General features: G+C 35.8%; 1 protein-coding gene across 4 annotated transcripts in view; it reads right to left on the minus strand.

Moving 5' to 3' along the window:
- The window catches only part of SLC38A9 (solute carrier family 38 member 9), an 84,071-nt gene that overhangs the window by 1,674 nt on the left and 60,797 nt on the right, over positions 1 to 21,600 (minus strand). For 3 of the 4 annotated variants that reach the window (XM_031965127.1, XM_031965138.1, XM_031965148.1), the window contains 3 exons: positions 19,035 to 19,148; positions 5,398 to 5,546; positions 3,118 to 3,207 (listed from right to left, as the gene is read on the minus strand). In XM_031965127.1, the coding sequence (XP_031820987.1) occupies positions 3,118 to 3,207; positions 5,398 to 5,546; positions 19,035 to 19,148 (353 nt within the window). Of the gene's footprint in view, positions 1 to 3,117; positions 3,208 to 4,287; positions 4,331 to 5,397; positions 5,547 to 19,034; positions 19,149 to 21,600 lie in introns of those variants that run through there. The other variant, XM_031965144.1, reaches the window with a different exon arrangement.

Raw genomic sequence — 21,600 nt, forward strand, 5'->3', positions numbered from 1 at the left:
GAAGTTATCTGAGGAAAGATAAAACCAGCTCAGATCGGAAACAAAGAAATCAACACTTCCATGGTTATCAAGTGGGATGGGGTTCATTATAAATAGCCCTTCTCTTTCTAGACTGCATGAGACAGGCAGATCCAGTCTTAAAAACTGGATCAGAGATGTTAAAATCAACATGAGTTTGTGGCAAATAAGAATCTGCTTAGAGTCCAACACAAATGGGGATACAAAATGAGAAATTTTTAAGTTTTCTATAAATATTTTTAACATTGGAAAATTCTGTTCTTCCAGACACACACAGTTATGTATTTTGTGATTAAGACGATATGTAAGGATGACAATGAAGTAACACATGGGGTAAGCCATTTTTAAAAAAAAATTGTTAAGAGTGAGGTGATTCAGGCCAGCTTCAATGGTTTTGTGATGGAGAGAGCCACCTGCACCTCTAAAGAGAGGACTGTGGGAACTGAGGGTAGACCACAACATAGTATTTTCATTTTGTTGTTGTTGTTTGCTGGCTTTTTGTTTTCTTTCTCATTTTTCCCCCTCTTTGATCTGATTTTTCTTGAGCAGCATGATAAATGTGGAAATATATATAGAAGAATTGCATATTTAACATATATTGGATTGCTTGCTGTAATTTTGCTGAGGGAATGGGGGAAGAGAAAAAAATTTGGAACACAAAGTTTTGCAAGGATGAATATTGGAAACTATGCATGTTTTGAAAATATAAAGCTTTAAAATAAAAAAAAATTGTTATTAGGAACTTGATAAGCAACAAAAATTATGAATATTTCTTTTTACAACAAAGAAAAATAAGATTTTATTATGAAATTATAAACCTAATTTATGTACAACTTTTAAAACAGTCTATGTAGTAATGATGGCATAATGTAGTGAACGGGCTTCTCTAGTCACTCCCCACCATACTCCTGATTCAATACCTAGATGTATTCAATCCCAATGTAAATGTATTCTCTTTGTTCTGGGAAACTGTAATAAAAGGATCTAAAATTTTCTCCAGTTTTATCTTGAGTCCTGAGCTAGAGAATAAGGCTCTGGCACAACATTTCAGTGATAAATTTCTCTCTCTTTTCTCCAAGGATGCTTTCACCTCAATTGACTCTCCCTATTGCAATACTAATAAGTACAGTCAGACTGACAAATGCCTTCAGTTAATTTCATAAAGACAAAGGACAATTTTAAAATAAAGAAAAATAAACAGATTTTCCCCAGATCCCAGAACCAAAAAACCCTTCAGAATCATAAGAGGGATGGGGGAAAGAAGAGAAATAGAATTACTACCTGGAAGAGGAGGGGGTCACAGTGTATGGAGAATTTTGACATCTAGGGGAAGCAATTTTCAATTCTCTTTCCACTGTGAAAACATTCCTAGGGTTAATATGCCTATTTTCCATGAGTTACTTTACAATATAGATGGAGTGAACACAAAATAAGCCTGTGTCATAAGGCACCAATCAGGAGTCAAAAAATGAGCCAAAAGGCTTGCTCATTCTCAGAAGGCCTTTGCTGCTGCTTGCTGGCTAATCTTGCGAAGCTGGGCACCTCATACTGACTTAGACGAAATTTGTGGTCAATTTTTGCTACAAAATATCCTATTTCTGTGTCCCACCTGTTCCTGGAAAAGACTGTCCACTCTCTATACTAATCCTTCCCTGAACCTCCCCTGGTTTTCAAGCATAAATTGTCTCTGCTTCTTCCAGGATGAGGGCTCCATTACCGGGCTGCCCCGCTAAACAGGCCTAATAACATTTTCTTTTAACAAATGATTTTCTTCCAACTCAACCAGAACACCTCACCATTTGGGGGTGGGTTTTTGCAGCTAACACTATCTACATACACACACACACACACACACACACACACACACACACACACACACACAAAGAGATACCTAAGAAATGTTTCTTTAAAATCTCTTTTGGTTTAAAAAAAAAAAAAGGAATAGAAGATAAAGGCAATTGAGGACAGCTAGGTGGCACAATGACTAGTGCAATGGCCCTGAAGTCAGGAGACATGAGTTCAAATCCAGCCTCAGATCCTACTTATGTAATGCTGGGCAAGTCACTTAACTCTGACTCCTCCTTGTACCTCCCCCCCACCTTTAAAAAAAAAGAAAAGAAAGAAAGGAAGAAAATAGGAGCAATTAGATAAGAGAAGAGTAATGGGATCTAAGGAAGAAAGAGACTAGGACCTCCCAAGAAGATATCTTGCCTACTAGAATCACTATTCTCAAACAAACCCCAAATCAGAATGGTTGAAACTCTTGACTTTTGCAAAAAGCTGGCACTTAGATGACTAGGTCTGTATCTGAAAGATCTTAAAGGAGAGAAAGGGACCCACATGTGCAAAAACATTTGTGGCAGCCCTTTTTGTAGTGGCAAGGAACTGAAAACTGAGTGGAGTTGGAGAATAGCTGAGTAAATTGTGGTATATGAATGTTATGGAATATTATTGTATAAAAAACTGACCAACAGGATAATTTCAGAAAGGCTGGAGAGACTTACATGAACTGATGCTAAGTGAAATGAGCAGGACCAGGAGATCATTATACACGGCAGCAGCAAGATTATGTGATGATCAACTATGACAGACTTAGCTCTTCTCAGCAATGTCGTGATGACCCAAGATAATTCAATAGGCTTAAGATGGAAAATGCCATTCACATCCAGAGAGGACTATGGAGACTGAATGTGCATTGAAGCATAGTATTTTTACCTTTTTGGGGGTTTGTTTGTCTGCTTTTTTTCCCTTGTGGTTTTTTTTCCTCTTTTGGTCTGATTTTTTTGCACAACATGACAAATATGTTTAAAATGATTGTGCATGTATAACCTATATCAGATTGCTTGCTGTCTTGGGAAGGGGGGAGGTAAGGGAGGAGGGAAAAATATGGAACACAAAATCTTATGAAAAAGAAAGCTGAAAACTATCTTTATATGTATTTGGAAAAATAAAACAGTATTGAGAAAAAAAAGCTGATACTTAGCTATAATTAATTTCAGCATATTTGAAGAAACTACCATGACACAAGTAAAATCAGACATCAGAAAGGCTGTTTCTTATAAAGAAATGTTAACTAAGTAAGGGATATGTGGTCATTACCTTATGATTCCTCCTATGTTTGGGTAGAAACAGGCCATGGTCACTCCAGCTCCCACGATAATGAGATTAAGAACCACCACATGGAAAATACTAGAAGTCAAAAGATGATCATGGAAGAAATAAAACAAAAAACAAATCAGCATTGAACTCTTTTGAAAGAGAACAGTCTTCTTTTATCACTTCCCTATAATGACAATGGCATAGCTAGTGAGCATTCTCATACAACTTCACCTTTTAGAATAAATCAGTCATTCAAATCAGAAGGACATATAGTGACTGTAGCTCTACTAGATTTCAAACCCTATTAAAAAGTCAAGTGTAATCTGACAAATCATCTATATTTTACCATGTGATTATTAATACATTATTAATACATTAATTATTAATACAATTAATTAAGAAATTCTACCAAGAAAAATTACTCTCAATAAGTGAATTTCCAGATAAAAGCAAACCTTTTTTAATGTAAAGTATGATCACAAGCGGATAAAACCTAGTGATTACACCAGAGAAAATGAAAAGCATCAGGAAAGGATAATTTAAAACATGCTAAAATAAACAGGTAGTCTGTTGTATGATCCAATAGACTTAAAATGTCTAATCTTCGAACCCATCCTTCTTGTTTGCTCAGGGACCTAACCTTTCTTGGGATGAGGAACACTCACCAACTAAGGCACTGGCTGAACAAAGTTCAAAGTTCAGCCAAAAAATCCTCCCCAAAACATGCTGTACAAAAAGACACAACAAATGTATTCAAAGAAGGCTACTTTTATTTTTTGCTGAGGCAACTGGGGTTAAGTGACTTGCCCAGTCACACAACTTTTTGCCTTTTTTTTTTTTTTTTTTAAAGGCTATGTTTTTAAAGGACATGCAAATGTCTCTGTAGAGCTGACCAAGTCCTGGCTCCTGTGAGTGGAGGAAGGCTGGCAAGATGGGAGAGGGACCCAAAGAAGAGTCCCCAAAGCTCCTTCTGGTACACGCCAGTTTTTAGTCAGAGTCTGTATTTAAGGAGCCACCCTTTGGTCCATACAGAGAGGGAAAAGCACAAAGAAAAAAGGAGAACAAGCTAAGCATTTTAAAAATACTTTTGCCCATGATTGATTTCAGCTGACTATAAATAATTCAAAGGGTGTAAGACACAACTGGAGCTTTGGATTTGACGAAATCTACCTCCTATATGTGGAATGTCGAGGCTGTTGTTGTCTCAATTCTCCTGAGGAAAGAGAATTAGTTGCTTTCAATTTTATATTTAGCAAATCTATGATGAAATTATTTAAAGAACTATTTATTTAATAGATAATAAAAACAGCTAGTATTTATAGTGTCTACTCTGTGCTAAGCACTTTACAAATTTAACTGTTATAACTGAGACTTTCTACTTAATCTGATCAAAACCCATTTTTCTCCTCAAATATATTAAAGCTAAGACTATTTTACAAATATGAACATGTAACAAAACAAAGAGTTTCAAAGGCTGGTACGCATTTTAATTCTTCTTTCACAATCTGCCCTAATACACCTTGCTCAAATATATAAATAGTAACAAATGAAATTAAAACATAATCTCACAAGCTCTGTATTTTAAGTGTAAGGTACATAAGCATGTGTGCACACAAGCGCACACACACACACACACACACACACGCACACACACACACACTCCTGTCCTATTTTTGAGGGCAAAACAATATTTTCATCATGGAATGACTTGCAGGGAGGGTTGTGTAGTTTTGGACTTGCAGGTTGGTCTTTCCAATGTGCCTCTTAGACAAGAGTGAGGACTTTTCAGGCTTGCAAGCAATTCTCCAAGACTGTAAGTCACAGATAAGAATTCTCTCCCTAAGTTGTTTCCATTATCTGTGAAATAATTTGTCTATTCTCTCTCCCCAACCAAACCATAAGGTAATCCAATTAGTATCAGAAGTCATTTAACTCAGCTTCCTATCTCTGGAATGAAGTGTTCTTATCATTCTAGATAACTGGGGTATGATCTTGGGCAAATTACCTAAAATCTCTCTTGGTCTTATTTTTCTCACCCTTTAAATGAAGGTGTCAAGCTAGATGACTTTGAAAGTCCTCTCTGGCTTGAAATCTATGATCCTTGATTGTCTTCCCTATTTATCCAGGTAAGAGTCTAAAAACCTGTACTGAGAAACCAATAAAGAACTGAAGGGGATTGTTACAGTTTAAAATGCTCTATTTTGAAATAGCAAATTTAATTTTGTTTTTTACATAATCTGACACTCCAGAAATTCTATTGCCACTGAAAAAAAGCCTTACCTAGGGTACACATTACCGAAGACATATCCCAATAATTGGACTCGAGCCAAGTAGCCCAGAAGTGGGTAGACAGTCATCATTTGGAACAGCAGAAACATTCTTCCAATGAATGACAAGATGTCACTGCTCGGGAAATTGTCTAAGAAATTCTAATCCAAGAACATTAGTAAGAAAATATCAAAACAATTCTTGACAAATAAATTCTATATACCATATATAAAAAGGTAAAACGTTTCTCAGTCTAGGTATTCAGAGTAGTAAAAGCACATTAGGCTTTTATCTATTTGCAATGACTATTTTAGTCCAATCTTCTCATTCATAGCAACTCTGTGGAGAAAAGCAGGGATCCCTTCATGTGAATTTATGGAGGCTTCTGTCTCAGCACTATCACCAAATGGAAAGGTATAATTTCCCTACTTCCTGTTTCCATTCTTGTCTCCCCAAAATGGCTTGATATATGGAAAGTCTGTCACACAGAATTGTTCTTTATTCCTTTCTCTGCCATACACATGTCAGCTGAAAGAATGGGACCAATTTGCTCATCAGAAATGAAAAATTTCCAGTAAGTTTTCTCTGAGAAAGATTCTGTAGTCAAGGACAGAAGAAAACTTACCAAAGCTGCTATCAGAACAGTAATATAATAATTTAACCCTCCCTCCCACCCCCAATGAATCCATGATTTCATGGGCATAGGAAAACATCAGGAAGAAAATACCCTCTGCTAACTCAGACCTGGGACTACTGTCAATTTACAGCTTGAGAGGTCACAAAGCCCAACTGAGTCAGATGTAGGACTAAAGTTCTTACATTTGACTGTTAACTATATTTCCTCTATAAAGCAAATAACAAAATTATCAGTTGTTGATCCCCTGGAGGTGAGTTCCATCACCATTAAAACTACTTTCTCCAATGACCCAATTGCCAACTCTTCCCTGCCTCCAAATTCTTCAAGTCCCATGATTTTTTATATCACTTACTGTCCCTTCAAATTTGGTTAAATCTTTACTAAGTACTTCCTGAGAGTAAGACATAGTGTTAGAGATTTGGGGCCCAAAGAGGCTCCTAGCCCACTGGGAAGCAGGGATAAAACTATGTTCAGCCAAGAATAATATTGAGATAAATTGTGATGGGAGAAAAGAGGAGATCCTGAGGAACTGCTATATGAAAATCAAAGAGGAAGAGAATGTTTCAAGAAGGGAGAATTCTCTCATTAATATTCTCTTTCCTTGCCTTTGGTGAAGCTTCTCTCTAGTTCTCTTCTTGTCTAACAGATTCTTTTCAGTCTCTTTTCGTGATTTATCTTCTTTCTCCTGTTCTCTAATCATGGAAGTCCTTCAAGGGTCTGTCCTATGCCTGCTCTGCTTTCTCTTTTCTCTTGGCAATCAGAGGATCACAGATTTAAAGCTGCAAAGGGAGTTGATGAGATAACCAAATGAGATACTATGGAGTAGGGGGTAGGGAGGGTCAGCAACTGTAAAGGGCCATAAAGTAAATATTTTAGACTTTGTGAACCATGAAGCAAAATAGGATTTTTCAGGTACTCAGAAAACAAATTTCTACCAGTCTTTACTGTCAAAATTCAAAACAATAATAATATGAAATTTTCTATAATTCAGGTATACTAATGAGAAGGAAGGAATTCTTTTTGGGGATAACATTTTGTTTCATTAGGATTCAAAGTTTGAGTTGTTTTTATTAAAACTGTACACAATCATCTATCTGTTAATGCTGATTATACTTGAAAATATTTTTCACAAACAGATGTAAAAGTTATTATCCTTATTTTTACAGATGAAGAAACCAAAGCAAAAAGGTTAAGTGACTTGGTCAAGATCACATAGCTATAATTTCAGGCCAAATTTGAATTCTTCTTGACTCCAGATCTCTAGTTCCAGCTCTGTCCACTGTGCCAAGGAAATTCTTCTAAAAGAATTATTTTTGAAATTTAATAGGCCATCATTTGTAAAATTCAATTTGCTCCCAAATAACCTCCAATTCATTTATATGTGTGAGAGAAGCAAAATAATTCTCAGGACATTTTGTACCATAACTGTCATCTTTATAACATTTTAAAGTTTATGAAATGCTGTAAGTATTAGAATTCCCACTTTATAGATGAAAAAACTAAAGGTGAGAGGTAAAATTATTTGCTCATGGCCACATACCTAGTGTCAGAGCTTGAATTTTAATCCAGGTTTCCTGACTTAAAATCTATATCCCACTCTATTATACTATGCTTCCTCTCAAGAGAATTATGGAGCATATTAAAAGGCCCTTTGTGGTTCAACTGAAAATATTATAAAATAAATACTTCTTTGGTCTAACATCCTCTCCAGATTTAGCTGAAGGAAGGAGACTTTATCAGTACTTAGTCAAACTTCTCAGGAAATAGTGTCTTCAGCTAAAATTATTTTCTATTAAAATCCCCTTATGCTGATCCCTCCTACTTTTTTTTAAATTAAGAAAGTATATAAAAAATCAAGGAGGAAAGCTAAGGATTTAGAAACTAGGTTGAAGGTAGTAACCATTTTTAGATGAGAATACTTCAATTCTAGTTAAGATCTTTGACCTCTTCTCTTGATGGGAAAAAGGAACTGACTTGAGGGAGATGTTTTGTGACCAGGTCTGGGGGGAAAGGAGAATCAGCAAGACAGCTCTTGAAGGAAGGAAATGTTCTTAAAGGAATTGCATGATTTAGGGAAATGATTTTCCAAGATTAAGTGACTATTGTTTAGGATTGATGAATGATAAATTAACTTATACTTAACCCTGAGTTTGAGATAGTGAAATTTTCCTTGTTCAACATTACTTTGATTAATTAGTAACACACATTTATTAAGCAGTTACTATGTGCCAGGCTGTGGCAGATAGGTGAATACAATGCTAGGCCCAGAGTCAGGAAGACTCCTCTTCCTAAGTTCAAATGCAACCTCAGACATTTACTAGTTGTGTGATCCTGGGCAAGTCCCTTAATCCAGTTTGCATCAGTTTCTTTATCCTAAATAGAGTTGGAGAAGGAACCTGTAAACCATTCCAACATCTTTGCCAAGAAAACCCCAAATGGCATCATGACGAGTCAGACATTACTGAAAACAATTGGGAAGACAATGATGTACATTTGACATAAATAAAATAACTGGATACAGGAGAAAGTTTGGGAGGAAAACAAATGAGTTATATTTGTATACAGTGAGTTTGAAATGGCTGTAGGACATCCAGTTAGAGATGTCCAATAGGTAGTTGTTGATATAAGAGTATATATTAGGAGAGAGATTAGGGTTAACTTTTTCCTATAAAGGATCAGAGAGAAATTATCATGGACTTTGTAGTCTTATGCAGATATTTATATAACAAGAAAAAAACATTTTCATCAATTTTTCTTGCCAATATTGAAAATATAATAATGCAAAATTTTCTGTAATACTGTTCTACTAATGAAAGGAAAGGAATTCTTCTTTTGGGAGGGAGGAATAACATTTTGTTTCATTTAGGATTCAAAGTTAAGGGTTCTCTAGCATTAAAATTGATTACATATGGTCATCTGTTAATGCTGATCATATTTCGTATTTGAAAGTGACTTTTTCAGTTAGATACTAATTGTGAAATTACAAGCACATGATTTTTTTTAATGATTCAATATGTATTCAGACACACTAAGTTTCTTCTCTAGGTATGGGATAGGATTTTTTTAGATTGTTCAAATGAGTTTTTCAGAGTAGTCATAGATTATTGAACTGCTGAGAATAGCAAAATCATTTATAGCTGGTCATCCCAGAACATTGCTATTACTGTGTATATAGTACATATCACTTTGATTAAGTTCATGGAGGACTTTGCAGGTTTTTTTCCCCCAAGAGCACTCTGTTCATCACTTCCCACAGAACAACAATATTCCTTAACAGTCATTCATCACAATTTATTCAGCTATTCCCCAATTGATGGGCAACCCTCAATTTCCAATTCTTTGCCCTGAGAAAAGAGTTGCTACAAATATTTTTATACATATAGGTTCTTTTCCCATCTTTTAAAAATCTCTTTTGGTATTCCTGCCTAATAGTGGTATTTTTGGGTCAAAGGATATGCATGAAACTATAGCCCTTTGTACACAGATCATATCTTTTGATCATTTATTAATTGGGCATGGCTCTAATTTTTTTTTTTAACAAACTTGACTCAGTTTCCTCTAAGCATATGATTTAAAAAAAAGTTTTTGTTGATGTCTTTTGTTTTAAATCATCATAGTTCCCCCCATATCTCCCCTCCTCTTATACAGCTATCCCTCACCAAAAAAAGTATTTTTAAAAGAAAAGAAATAGAAGTAGAGGAAAAAAAAATCAGCATAACCAACTAATACATTGAAAAAGTTAATAAACATGGGCAATGTACAATACTTGTGGGTTTCCCATCTCCATGAATTAGGGGTGATTTGGAGGTGTTCTTTCTCATATCTCCTCTTCTAAGACAGAGCATATAATTTTAATTGAGCCAAAAGCATGATAGTCTTAAACCAACCTACTTTACTCTGGATACATTTCTTAGGTTGTCATAATCAAACATAATTTAATTAATTCACCATTGGTAAATGACTTTTCATGCTTGACTAATAAGTGAGTCACTCAGAAATTTCATTTGGTTGCAACAATTTCATTTTCAATATTTAATTTTGCCAAAAAATTCTTCTCTGATGAGATATCCCATTTTAAATTTTGTAATTTTTCTGACTATTGCTATTCTGTGAGTTGGAAATACTATGTTGAGTGTTTAGTCTGGCGATACTGATGTATTTTGTATTCTTATAGCACAGCTATATTGTCATAGCATTATAAGATCAATGCTTGGACATCTAATTTGATAATAAAATAATCCATACTCCACTGTGGATATACCAAAGTTTATTTTGCTCTTTGTTCTAACATGAAAAATATGCATTGGAGATTAAAAAACAATTATGGTCTAATACAATGGATGACATGCAAACTGTTGAAGGTATAACTTTATCACTGCATTTTGTAGTGTGCCCAGTAGCAGTGCCAAGTGATAAAAACCCCACATCTGATCTGTCACAACTACTCAAGTCTGCTGTATAACATGAAAGCAGCTATAGACAATGTAGGCTGATTGTGTTCAAATAAAACTTTATTTACAGACACTGGAAATGTGAATTTCACATAATTTTTGCATGTCACAAAACATTATTCTTTTGATTATTTTTTTCAATCACTCAAAAACCACTTTAAAATCACAAGGCCATATAAAAAGAGGCAATGGGTAAAATTTAAGCAACAGGCTGTAGTATGGCAATCCCTGGTAGAAGGAGAAAAGAGAAGGCTCAGGACACCACCTTGGGGGGATACCCACAGTTAATGGATGTGACCTGGAGGAAGATTCAGAAAAAGAGGGTGAGAAGGAAAGTCACCCAAAGAGGAGGACATGGAAGAGAGAGCCATGTCCCAGTAACCTTGAAGGAGAGAGAACATTTAGGATAAGAGGGGGACTAACAGATGTTGCCAACAAGACAAGAAGGATGATGCCTTCGACCCACACTTAACACCGTGCAGCAAGATAAGGGCAAAATGGGTTCATGACCTAACATAAAGAATGAGATTATAAATAAATTAGAGGAACACAGGATAGTTTACCTCTCAGACCTGTGGAAGAGGAAGGAATTTATGACCAAAGAAGAACTAGAGATCATTACTGATCACAAAATAGAAAATTTTGATTATATCAAACTGAAAAGTTTTTGTACAAACAAAACTAATGCAGACAAGATTAGAAGGGAAGTAATAAACTGGGAAAACATTTTTACAGTCAAAAGTTCTGATAAAGAACTCATTTCCAAAATATATAGAGAGAATTGACCCTAATTTATAAGAAATCAAGCCATTCTCCAATTGATAAATGGTCAAAGGATACGAACAGACAATTCTCAGACAAAGAAATTGAAACTATTTCTAGTCATATGAAAAGATGTTCCAAGTCATTATTAATCAGAGAAATGCAAATTAAGACAACTCTGAGATACCACTACACACCTGTCAGACTGGCTAGAATGACAGGGAAAGTTAATGGGAATGTTGGAGGGGATGTGAGAAAACAAGGACACTAATACATTGTTGGTGGAACTGTGAATACATCCAGTCATTCTGGAGAGCAATTTGGAACTGTGCTCAAAAAGTTATCAAACTGTGCATACTCTTTGATCCAGCAGTGTTACTACTGGACTTATACCCCAAAGAGATACTAAAGAAGGGAAAGGGACCTGTATGTGCACGAATGTTTGTGGCAGCCCTCTTTGTAATGGCCAGAAGCTGGAAACGGAGTGGATGCCCATCAATTGGAGAATGGCTGAATAAATTGTGGTATATGAATGTTATGGAATATTATTGTTTGGTAAGAAATGACCAGCAGGATGATTTCAGAAAGGCCTGGAGAGACTTACACAAACTGATGCTGAGTGAAATGAGCAGGGCCAGGAGATCATTATATACTTCAACAACAATACTATATGATGATCAATTCTGATGGACCCGGCCATCTTCAGCAATGAGATGAACCAAATCAGTTCCAACAGAGCAGTAATGAACTGAGTAAGCTACACCCAGTGAAAGAACTCTGGGAGATGACTAAGAACCATTACATTGAATTCCCAATCCCTATATTTTTGCCCACCTGCATTTTTGATTTCCTTCACAGGCTAATTGTGTAATATTTCAGAGTCTGATTCTTTTTGTACAGCAAAATAATGGCTTGGTCATGTATACTTATTTTGTATCTAATTTATACTCTAATATATTTAACATCTACTGGTCATCCTGCCATCTAGGGGAGGGGGTGGGGGGAAGGAGGAGAAAAATTGGAACAAAAGGTTTGGCAAGTGTCAATGCTGTAAAATTACCCATGCATATGTATTGTAAATAAAAAGTTATTATTTAAAAAAAAAAGGATGATGCCCCAGTTTGTTTATTAAAAAAGCATTAATAACTTTGGTGGGAGCAGTTTCAATTGAATGATGAGGTTAGAAGTTGTCTAAACTGTGGAGGGTTTTAGAAGAAAGTAAAAGGAAAGGAAGCAGAGACCAAAACCAAAAAGCTTTTTCAAGGATTTTAGCCATGGAAGGGAGAAGATACAGAGTATAGCCAGCGGGAATGAATGGATAGAGTTTTTAAGGATGGGGAGGCGTGGGCATGTTTGTAGACAGTAGGGAGGCAGCTAGTAGGGGAAAATGAAAGATTAGTGAAAGAGTATAGATGACAAAAGGGCAATGTGCTGGGGAAAAAGGAATGGAAGGGGATTATAAAGGCACATAGTAGGGTTTGCCTCAGGTAGGAGAAGGCCCACTTCTTCACATGGGACAACCTGAAAGAGGAGAAAGTGTGAAAGATGTCTGAGTGATGTCAGATGAAGAGGGAACATTTAGCAAATGGTCTTCACTGTTTCGTTGAAACATGAGAGGGAGGCAAACAGGTTGCTATGGGAGTCTTGAGGAAAAAAGAAAAAATCTAGAGTGATTGCCATGATGAATGGGTTAGAGAGTTTATTAGGGAGATGTAAAAGAATTGCCTATGCCAAGAGTCCTCAAACCTTTTAAATAGGGGACCAGTTCACTGTCCCTCAGACTGTTGGAGAGGCGGACTATAGTAAAAACAAAAACTTTGTTTTGTGAGCCTTTAAATAAAGAAACTTCATAGCTCTGGGTGAAGGGGATAATCGTCCTCAGCTGCCACATCTGGCCTGCGGGCTGTAGTTTGAGGACCCCTGGCCTATGCAATGAGGGCCTAGTTAAGATCAGATTGAGTACTGGACCTAATCAGTGTAGTATTGTAATTTTTTTTTCTAGCTCCATTCAACAATACATAAATAGGAATGAAAGAGGCAGACAGAAAGAACAATCTAAGATTAGGCTTGGCAAAGTATGATTGACTACGAGTTAAGGGGCAAAGGATTCAAATAGGAGATAATAGTGAATTTATCTGGTCCCTCAAAGGGCCAAGATAGGGATTAGAGGAGAGTATAATATAGTAGCCAGTATAGACATGACAGCTCAGGAAAGAACTGTAGAGTGGAGGGTCCAAAGGTTACATTGAGGAAAGAGATCAGAGTTAGGGGTCATGAGGCAAATGGAAGGAGAGAACAATTAAAGACTGTGATAAGATAAAGGAATTTCAGAGTTCATGAACAAGGAAGTAGAACACTTGCTTGTGCTGGCAAAGTCAAAGGTAAGCTCAACATTGAAGCATGTCACAGTAACTAAGAAGTCAAAATGTTTGAGGGAAATCTCAAACTATATATTGAAGGCTCCTATAAAAGTTACTCCAAATGTGTCATATGCATGAATGGGACTCATTGGATGAAGTTTTCTCAGTTTGAGACTAAGTCACATGATCCCTATTCCCAGAGCCAAGTCAGACCCTGAGGGGTCATTGAAGTTACAGGAAGTGACATGACCTGTGGGAAGTAGACAACATTGGTGACCATTGGTCAAGGATGATTACATCCTTTTAGTTAATCCAATGAAAAGGCTCGGGTCTTTTGCTATTTAAATTCCAACAAGCCAGAAGCTAGTCAGGTTGCAGGAACACCTGGTAGGAGCTGGGATGGCTCCCAAGTGTGTGTCTGGGCCTCTCCCTGCAGGAACTAAGTAAATGCTTTCTCTTTGTACCTGAAGATGTCTCTGATAAGTTAATTTGGAAAAAGAGGTCTAGCACTTGTCCCACACAGGCAAAAAGAGATATCTAAGAGTCTGAGCAGACTCTGTTTGTACACTCCTCTCTGAAACTGAACAAATGCTTAAATTCAGAATAATGATAAATTAATGAAAACTTTCTGGCAGGTTTGTGGCTACGATGCAAAACACCATAAAATTTTTTTCCTGTGACAATTAAATAAATGATGCCTTTTGACTCAGATGCATAATAAGCTAAGCCATCAATGGGTTATGACTGTTCCTGTTCAATAGATTTCCACTGCTTAATAAACACAGATGAGAAGATCTTTTACACACTTACGCGAAATATTTTACATCAGCGCTGCCTGGCTTCATTGACTCCCTATTTAGGCCCATGGCATCTGACCATTTAAAAGGAAGGTTACACTTAAGAGATATTTGTGAATATTGTTCCCATCGGTGTTTATGGGTTCATAAACCATAAACCATACACATTTCCTTATATGTTCCAATTCCTGAATTATGCCAGTGTAAGCTTTTCCTTTAACAGTTCTAAATCACATCCCTGACGTAGGTGGAACTAAGCCAGTTTCACCTGTGGACCTCAAAGCATTTGTGGTTCTCTTCTTTGTGGCCAAATTCTTCAGAGTAAGCAAGATCAAACAATTTTTCTTGGGCCTGGAGGCTGCCATAAATCTTTCCCAATGGGTAAAAAATATGCTCAATCCTACCTTTTACAAGAAACATTCCATAAACCAATCAAGTCCACTTCTCTTTCAACTCTTTATCCTGTATATTGCTTGCTTTGTATATATTTGTTTGCATGTTGTCTCTCCTGTTACATTATAATCTTCTTAAGGGAAGGACTGTCTTTCTCCTCTTTTTGTGCTTAACATGGTGTCTGGTGTTTAAATGCTGTTTATCTCTCATTTTTAAAGAGGACTAATGATATCACAGGGTGATGTCTTGACTTGTTCGTGAGTTGGATTTAAGTGAGGCAGTCACACAAACTTATCAGCCTCACCCTCCAGGATGACTGAAGGTCCACGATGTGGTGTGAGGGAAATAACCATTGAATAAGTAATTGTTAAAATTGGGGAGACAAAGGATGTATCCCTCTCTGAAAGCTTATTCTCTGCTAGGCCAAACCAGCATGTGAAAGACAATACTGATTAAGAAATTGGATTAACTTTCTTCTTAATCTTGTTCAGACACCACACAGGCAAGGAAGCCCACAGTGTTCTATTCAGGTTTAAGTGGGGACAAATTCTTTGATTGGATTGTCCAAGACTGAAGGTGGTTTGGAAATAAATGACATAATCAAAATGTTATCTCCTAGCACTTCCTTAGAATAGGTTTACCTCTTTTTAATGATATTCATTCATCTCATTTTTACTGTCTTCTTAATTCCTTCTCTGATTTATTACAGTATGGGTTAATTGATGCTGGCTACTAGCAGCTAGGTGGATAAAGTGCTAGGCCTGGAGTCAGGAAGATAAGAATTCAAATTTAGTTTCAGATACTAATTATTGTTATAGTGTTATTAATGTGAACAGATATAAAGAGAACTATAATTTTGTGATTTGCAAGAATCATTCTCAGAGCAATTTGGAACAATGTCCAAAGGGTTATAAAACTATTCATACCCTTGCATCCAGCAGTGTCTCTACTGGGTCTGTATCCCAAAGAGATTAAAAAGGGAAAAGGAACTACATGTGCAAAAATGTATGTAGCAGCCCTTTTTATATAAAGTAGTAAAGAATTGGAAATTGAGCAGATGTCCATCAGTTGGGGGGGAATGGTTGAATAAGTTATGGTATATGCATGTAATAGATTATTGTTGTATAAGAAATGATGAACAAGCTGATTCAGAAAAGCCTGAAAAAATTTACATGAACTGATGCCAAGTAAGCCGAACCAAGAGAACATTGTACACAGTAATAAGATTATGTGATAATCAAATGATGAATTTGCCTCTTTTCAATAATAAAGTGATTCAAGGCAATTCCAACAGATTTGTGGTGGAGAGTCCATTTGTCTCCAGAGAGAGGACTATGGAAACTGAATATGGATCAAAGGATAGTATTTCCACTTTTTTGTTGTTATTGTTTGCTTGTGGGGCTTTTTTCCTTGTGTTTTTTCCCCTTTGTAGCAAGTTTTTATTGCACAGCATGACAAATATGGAAATAAGTTTAGAAGAACTAATTGCATATGCCTAACCTTGTCTTGGGACAGAAAGGGGAGAGAGAGAAAAAAAAATTGGAACACAAGGTCTTGCAAAGGTGAATTCTGGAAACTATCTTTGCATTATATATATATGGAAAAATTAAAAAGAATCACTTACAATTAACAACAAAAAAAAGAACAGCCAAGTAAGACAGTAGGAAAGTTTACACAGACACATTAAAGGCCTAAAGTTCAGATAAAAGACAATGAAAAATGGATAAAAATATTCTTCAAAGTAGAACATTTTAAAATCTATTTCTCATTCACAGAATCGAAATCCCCCGCCCCCCTTTTTCTGCCAGATTTAAGCCAACTGGAAAAAAAAAAAGGGCAGAAAAAAAATAACTCCAGGTTTGTTGTAGGTGACAAAGAATATTTAAGAAAGTTTTTTTTTTTTTTTTAAGACTTCATTGAAAAAGAAGAGAATAGTTGAAATTGCTAAGATTACTATGTCTGTGGAGCTGTGAATTCCCCTTGGAGAAATGCTGGTTTCCTTCTTCAGGGAGCTGAAGTTAGTTTTGAGATTTCTCATGATTTCCAAGCTTAATTTTTAGATATACTAGTATTCTAGTGGACTTGGGAAAGTAATTATAATTATGTAGCAACATTTAGACTTGAGCAATTTAAAATTTGGCTTTTTACTGAGCAATTATTATTTGTTTATCTATAGTTAAAATATGTTTTGAATAGTAACTGCTGATGCCATATCTTGTAGTTGTAAGTGGAAGTGATAACTATTCTAAAATATCTGAATACTGAAAATAGAATCCAGATGCATGGAATATTTTTTCCACACAGATAATTTTAAATGTATTTAACTGGATTAATCTTGTATTTGTTGACTTGTTTTATGCTTTACATATTATGTTAATGAGATTATTTTATATTAGTGCCATGTTTTAATGTTTTTTGCATTTTAATTTTAGAAAATATATATGTCTTTTAAAATGTAGGAGATTAACTAGAGCTTGGTTCATTTATAATGTTAGAAGGTGAGATCCTTTTTTTATGTGAGTGCTAAATGATTTATGGATGAGAAAAATCATATATTAATGACATTTGTCTGGAAGACAGCATTCTTTTATTAGGGACTGTCTTAGGAATTCAAATGTGCAGTTATGCTTTATCAGAAAGTTATTTTGGGTTTGGGAAACAATTCAGCAGATTTTGGGAAGTAGGAAATACCAGCATAATTTGAAAGCATTTTATAGGAGTCTGAATATTTGGACTATAAATGAAATATGAAATACTGTCTGTACTATATTTCAATGATAAATTTTGTGATTTGGAGAAATCTAAACCATACTGTCATATCCTATTTAAATGACTTCCACTTTATCTTTGGTATTGTTTAAACTTGTATCAACTAATGCTTATAACAGGTCCTATAGCAAAGGCCCAGTTAACTGCCTGCAGGATCCTCTCTGAGTAAACAGAAGGTTGGTTTTATAAGAGAAAAAAAAAATCAATTGAAAAATTCAGAACATGAATAAACTTTGGTACCTATGTTTTTAAAGATTGTGTGAAGCCTATCTAAAGGGAGTTTTCAAAAATATAATCCAATTTAACATATATTTCTACCATGTTTAACATCTACTGGATTACTTGCCATCTTGGGGGGGGGGGAACTGGAATACAAGGTTTTGCAAGGGCTAATGTTGCAGAATTATTTATGCATATGTTTTGAAAAATAAAAAGCTTTAATTAAAAAAAAAAAGTATAATCTAATGCTGTCCTGGAACCTGCTAGGCAATTTAGAAAAAGGAGATTGAAGCTTTTCTCCAACTCTTCAGAACAATTATTACTTTAATCTTATTTTTTTTTTCAGTTTCAATTAACCATTTAAAAGACCTTGCTATTCAAAAGACCAACCTATTTTAGTCTAAAATAGTCCTTCATTATCTTGCTCTGTATTTAATACAATGCAAATATACAAAAAAGGAAAGGGAAGGATTCATGTTAATTAGTTTTGCTATAGCCCTCAAAATAATATGTGTAATTTTTAATAAATGTATATAAAATTTTCTCTTGAATTAAAAAGATTTTAATATGCACCTATAAGAATAAACATGACCAATGGGTGAGAGGACAATTGAGAGACAACTAGGAAAGCATCTATAAACATTCTTCTTTTAACTTACTACTTAAATACTGATAAGCAGACATTTTTAGTATAGGAATAGATACTCCATATGCTTCCACACTCCAGTGCTTTAGGCTCATGCCATTTCTTACATCTTGAATATCTCACCCCCTCATTTGCATCTAATAAAAATCTTACCCACATGTTAAGGACTAAGGCAAATGCCATCTCTTGCATGAAGCCTGCCCTGATTCTTCAATTAGTAACATCTTTTTTCTTGCCTGGCTGTCACAAGATACTCAGTTTGTATCTCTCATGGAGTTTCCAAACATCGTTCTGGATTAAAATTATCTGATCATATGTTCTATCTTAATTGTGATTTCCAAGAGGGGAAGAGCCTAGTCTCATTTAATCTATCTCACTTGGTGTTAGTACAATTATCTACACATAGGAGGAATTAAATGTTTTCAGTCTACAGCACTACCTACTGGTTAACAGTCACACTGATAACTACGAGGTTTATTTTTTAAGAAAGAGTGAACAAGGGATTGGACTCTGTTTTCTCTGGAAATGTTATGGAATTTATGTAATTCATTTGGAAAAGAAACACTGTACAATACATAGGTATAAATATTTTTTGTATGATGCATATTTCCTTACCTGCTCAATGCATTCTTTGGATAACGGTGGAGAGGGAAATGAAGCAAAAACCAGGATACCAACGTAGAGATATGTTAACATCACCAGCAAATAAGCAATGGATAGATCTCTTACCTGCAAAGATAGAATCTGGCATATTTATTCTTAAAAAAAAAAAGCTAAAGTCATTTTGAATTAGATAAAAATAACATTAAAAATAAATGCCAATTGAATCTCCCTTATTTTTCTTCTTGTAACAGTCCTCACTCAATTTATCAATTGCACAATCAATTATATCTACATAAAACAGATGGCATAAAAGGAAAGCGAAGTGACAATGCATATGTTATTAAGAACATCAACAAAATGAAAATTCCTTACTACTGGCCTCTGTACTCTTCTTACCCATTATGTGCATATATCCATTTTCAGCCCTAAAATTCTAAGATTTCTTTACCTAGATATTTATGAGTAAAATATCTCTTCCTGACCATCCCTCCCCTAATATGGGTAGCCTCAGCTGCTAGAATATAATTTCTTTGAGGGCAGGGACTGTCTTAGCTTTTAGTACTAAGCAAAAATCCTTAGTATTTACTGCTATGCTAAATAAGGGTTTTTTCATTCATTTAGAAAATTAATGTCTAATATTACAGAAGCTCTGAGTTAGTTTATTCTTAAATAAGACAACCAATGGAGACTACATTAAGAATAAACTAAATCAACAATTACACAAGTAAATTAAGTCATTCTACAAATCCTTAAAGTAGACCCATAATAAAAAGAAGTAGGACATGTTATAGTTAATAAAGAAGAAAGATTAGCCAAAATATCAGGCAGTAAGTATTAAAGACATTTATTTAAACCTAAACAACAAACAGAATGAAATTGAGAGACAGCTGTTCAAACAGATGTGCAATGTTATTGTTGGATTTCATAAACATATACAGAGCATTGAATACAGAGGATTGCTTCCATCTGTTGCTGCTCTCTCTTTTGGCCCCATGCAAGTTAAAAGCTTCAAGACGTTTAATACAGCCATCTGTTAGAGCCAAGTTGCAGACTCTACGTCGGACGAATCTGCAATCTATCAGCACTAAAAAGTTACAGCCAAACCCTTCAGCACAACTAAATTATGGAAACGATCCTATTCTCTCTGAGCATAAATAACTTTGAAAGCTAAGGAAAGAGATTAAAGAAACAATATGTATATTATCACTTTAATTTCCTTTCGTTCAAACTACTTCACATTGACCTAGTTGACAATGCAACAAGAAAATCGTCCTTAAGTCTACAGGGAAGAGAACATTGGTTTGAGGGACAATGATGGGTGGAGGAGGGGGACAGCAGGGAAAGGCCCACTTGCGGCTGGATGTGGTAACATGTACCAGGCTAGGTTTTTTATATGAAGCATGAGGCATGCTTTGATGGGGGAAGGAGTGATGTTAGGAGGAACACTTAGCAATGGCTGCTCTCCCAGACCTGCAGGTACTTGATCATAGGGGTACCCAGAGACTGTCTCAATCACCACTGGGGAGGTGTGTGCAGGGCTGCAACCTCTCACAAAACAAGGACCAAGTCTTTGTAAAGCTGAGTCTTGCAATATCTGGCAGCTGTGAAATTCAGTTTTGAGCATCAGAACGATATGGACTATGGTAAAGGCTATAGGAACTGGCCAGTGATCAATTATAACATTCTTACTCACGGAGATAAGTGCAGCTAAAACTCCCCCAAATCAACAAAATGCAGTTGGCTAAAGAGGTAGCATAAACTTCTAGGATCCCCTGCCTTACCCGAGCCAGTGAATCCAGTAACTGGAAATATAAAACCATAATTAGGTTCCAATTGTTTCTGTAAGCTCCATATGAAAACCCTCCAGTGTCCAATAGGGGATTATTTCCTGTGAAGTAGGGGTGGCTCAGCAGGCAACCTATCCCAGATGAAGGGCTATTATATAATTATATAAATATAATAATTAAGCTATTTTGGCCAAGACTATGAAGAGTGCTGAGCAGGCTCCCCAAGACTGTGAGTCAATGGATAGCTTCTATTACATCAGAAACACCAGCAGGTCCTCAATCTATTTATACAGAGTACAAACTTTAAGGACTTGTGCTATCAGGGATTTAGGAAGCTGACTAGCTATTTCCAGAGCCACTCTGGGCTCCAAAATGATGAAATGCAGACTTCAGAAGACTTAGCTTGAAGTTGGGGATTTTGCTTTTGCTCCATAGAAGGATTAGAGATGCAGCTGTTGATAACTGGGATAATAAACAGACCCAGATGGGGGACCACTCCCAAGGAGAAATGGTATGGTCCAAAGTGAATTTTTCGGGGAATGGGGTGAGGCAACTGCGGTTAAGTGACTTGTCCAGGGTCACAAAGCTAGTCAATGTCAAGTCTCTGAGGCCAAATTTGAACTCAGATCCTTCTGACCCCAGGGCCAGTATTTTATCCATGTGCTGTCTAGCTGCTCCTGAAATGAGTTCCTTTTAAAGAAAAAGGAAATATTTTGTTTCACCAAACAAAAATATGTCTTTTCACACTTCTTTCTCTCCAATTGAGAATGAAAGAAAAACAAAACATATTA

This window comes from Sarcophilus harrisii, chromosome 1 (genome assembly GCF_902635505.1).
Source record: "Sarcophilus harrisii chromosome 1, mSarHar1.11, whole genome shotgun sequence".
NCBI classification, from domain to species: Eukaryota; Metazoa; Chordata; class Mammalia; order Dasyuromorphia; family Dasyuridae; genus Sarcophilus; species Sarcophilus harrisii.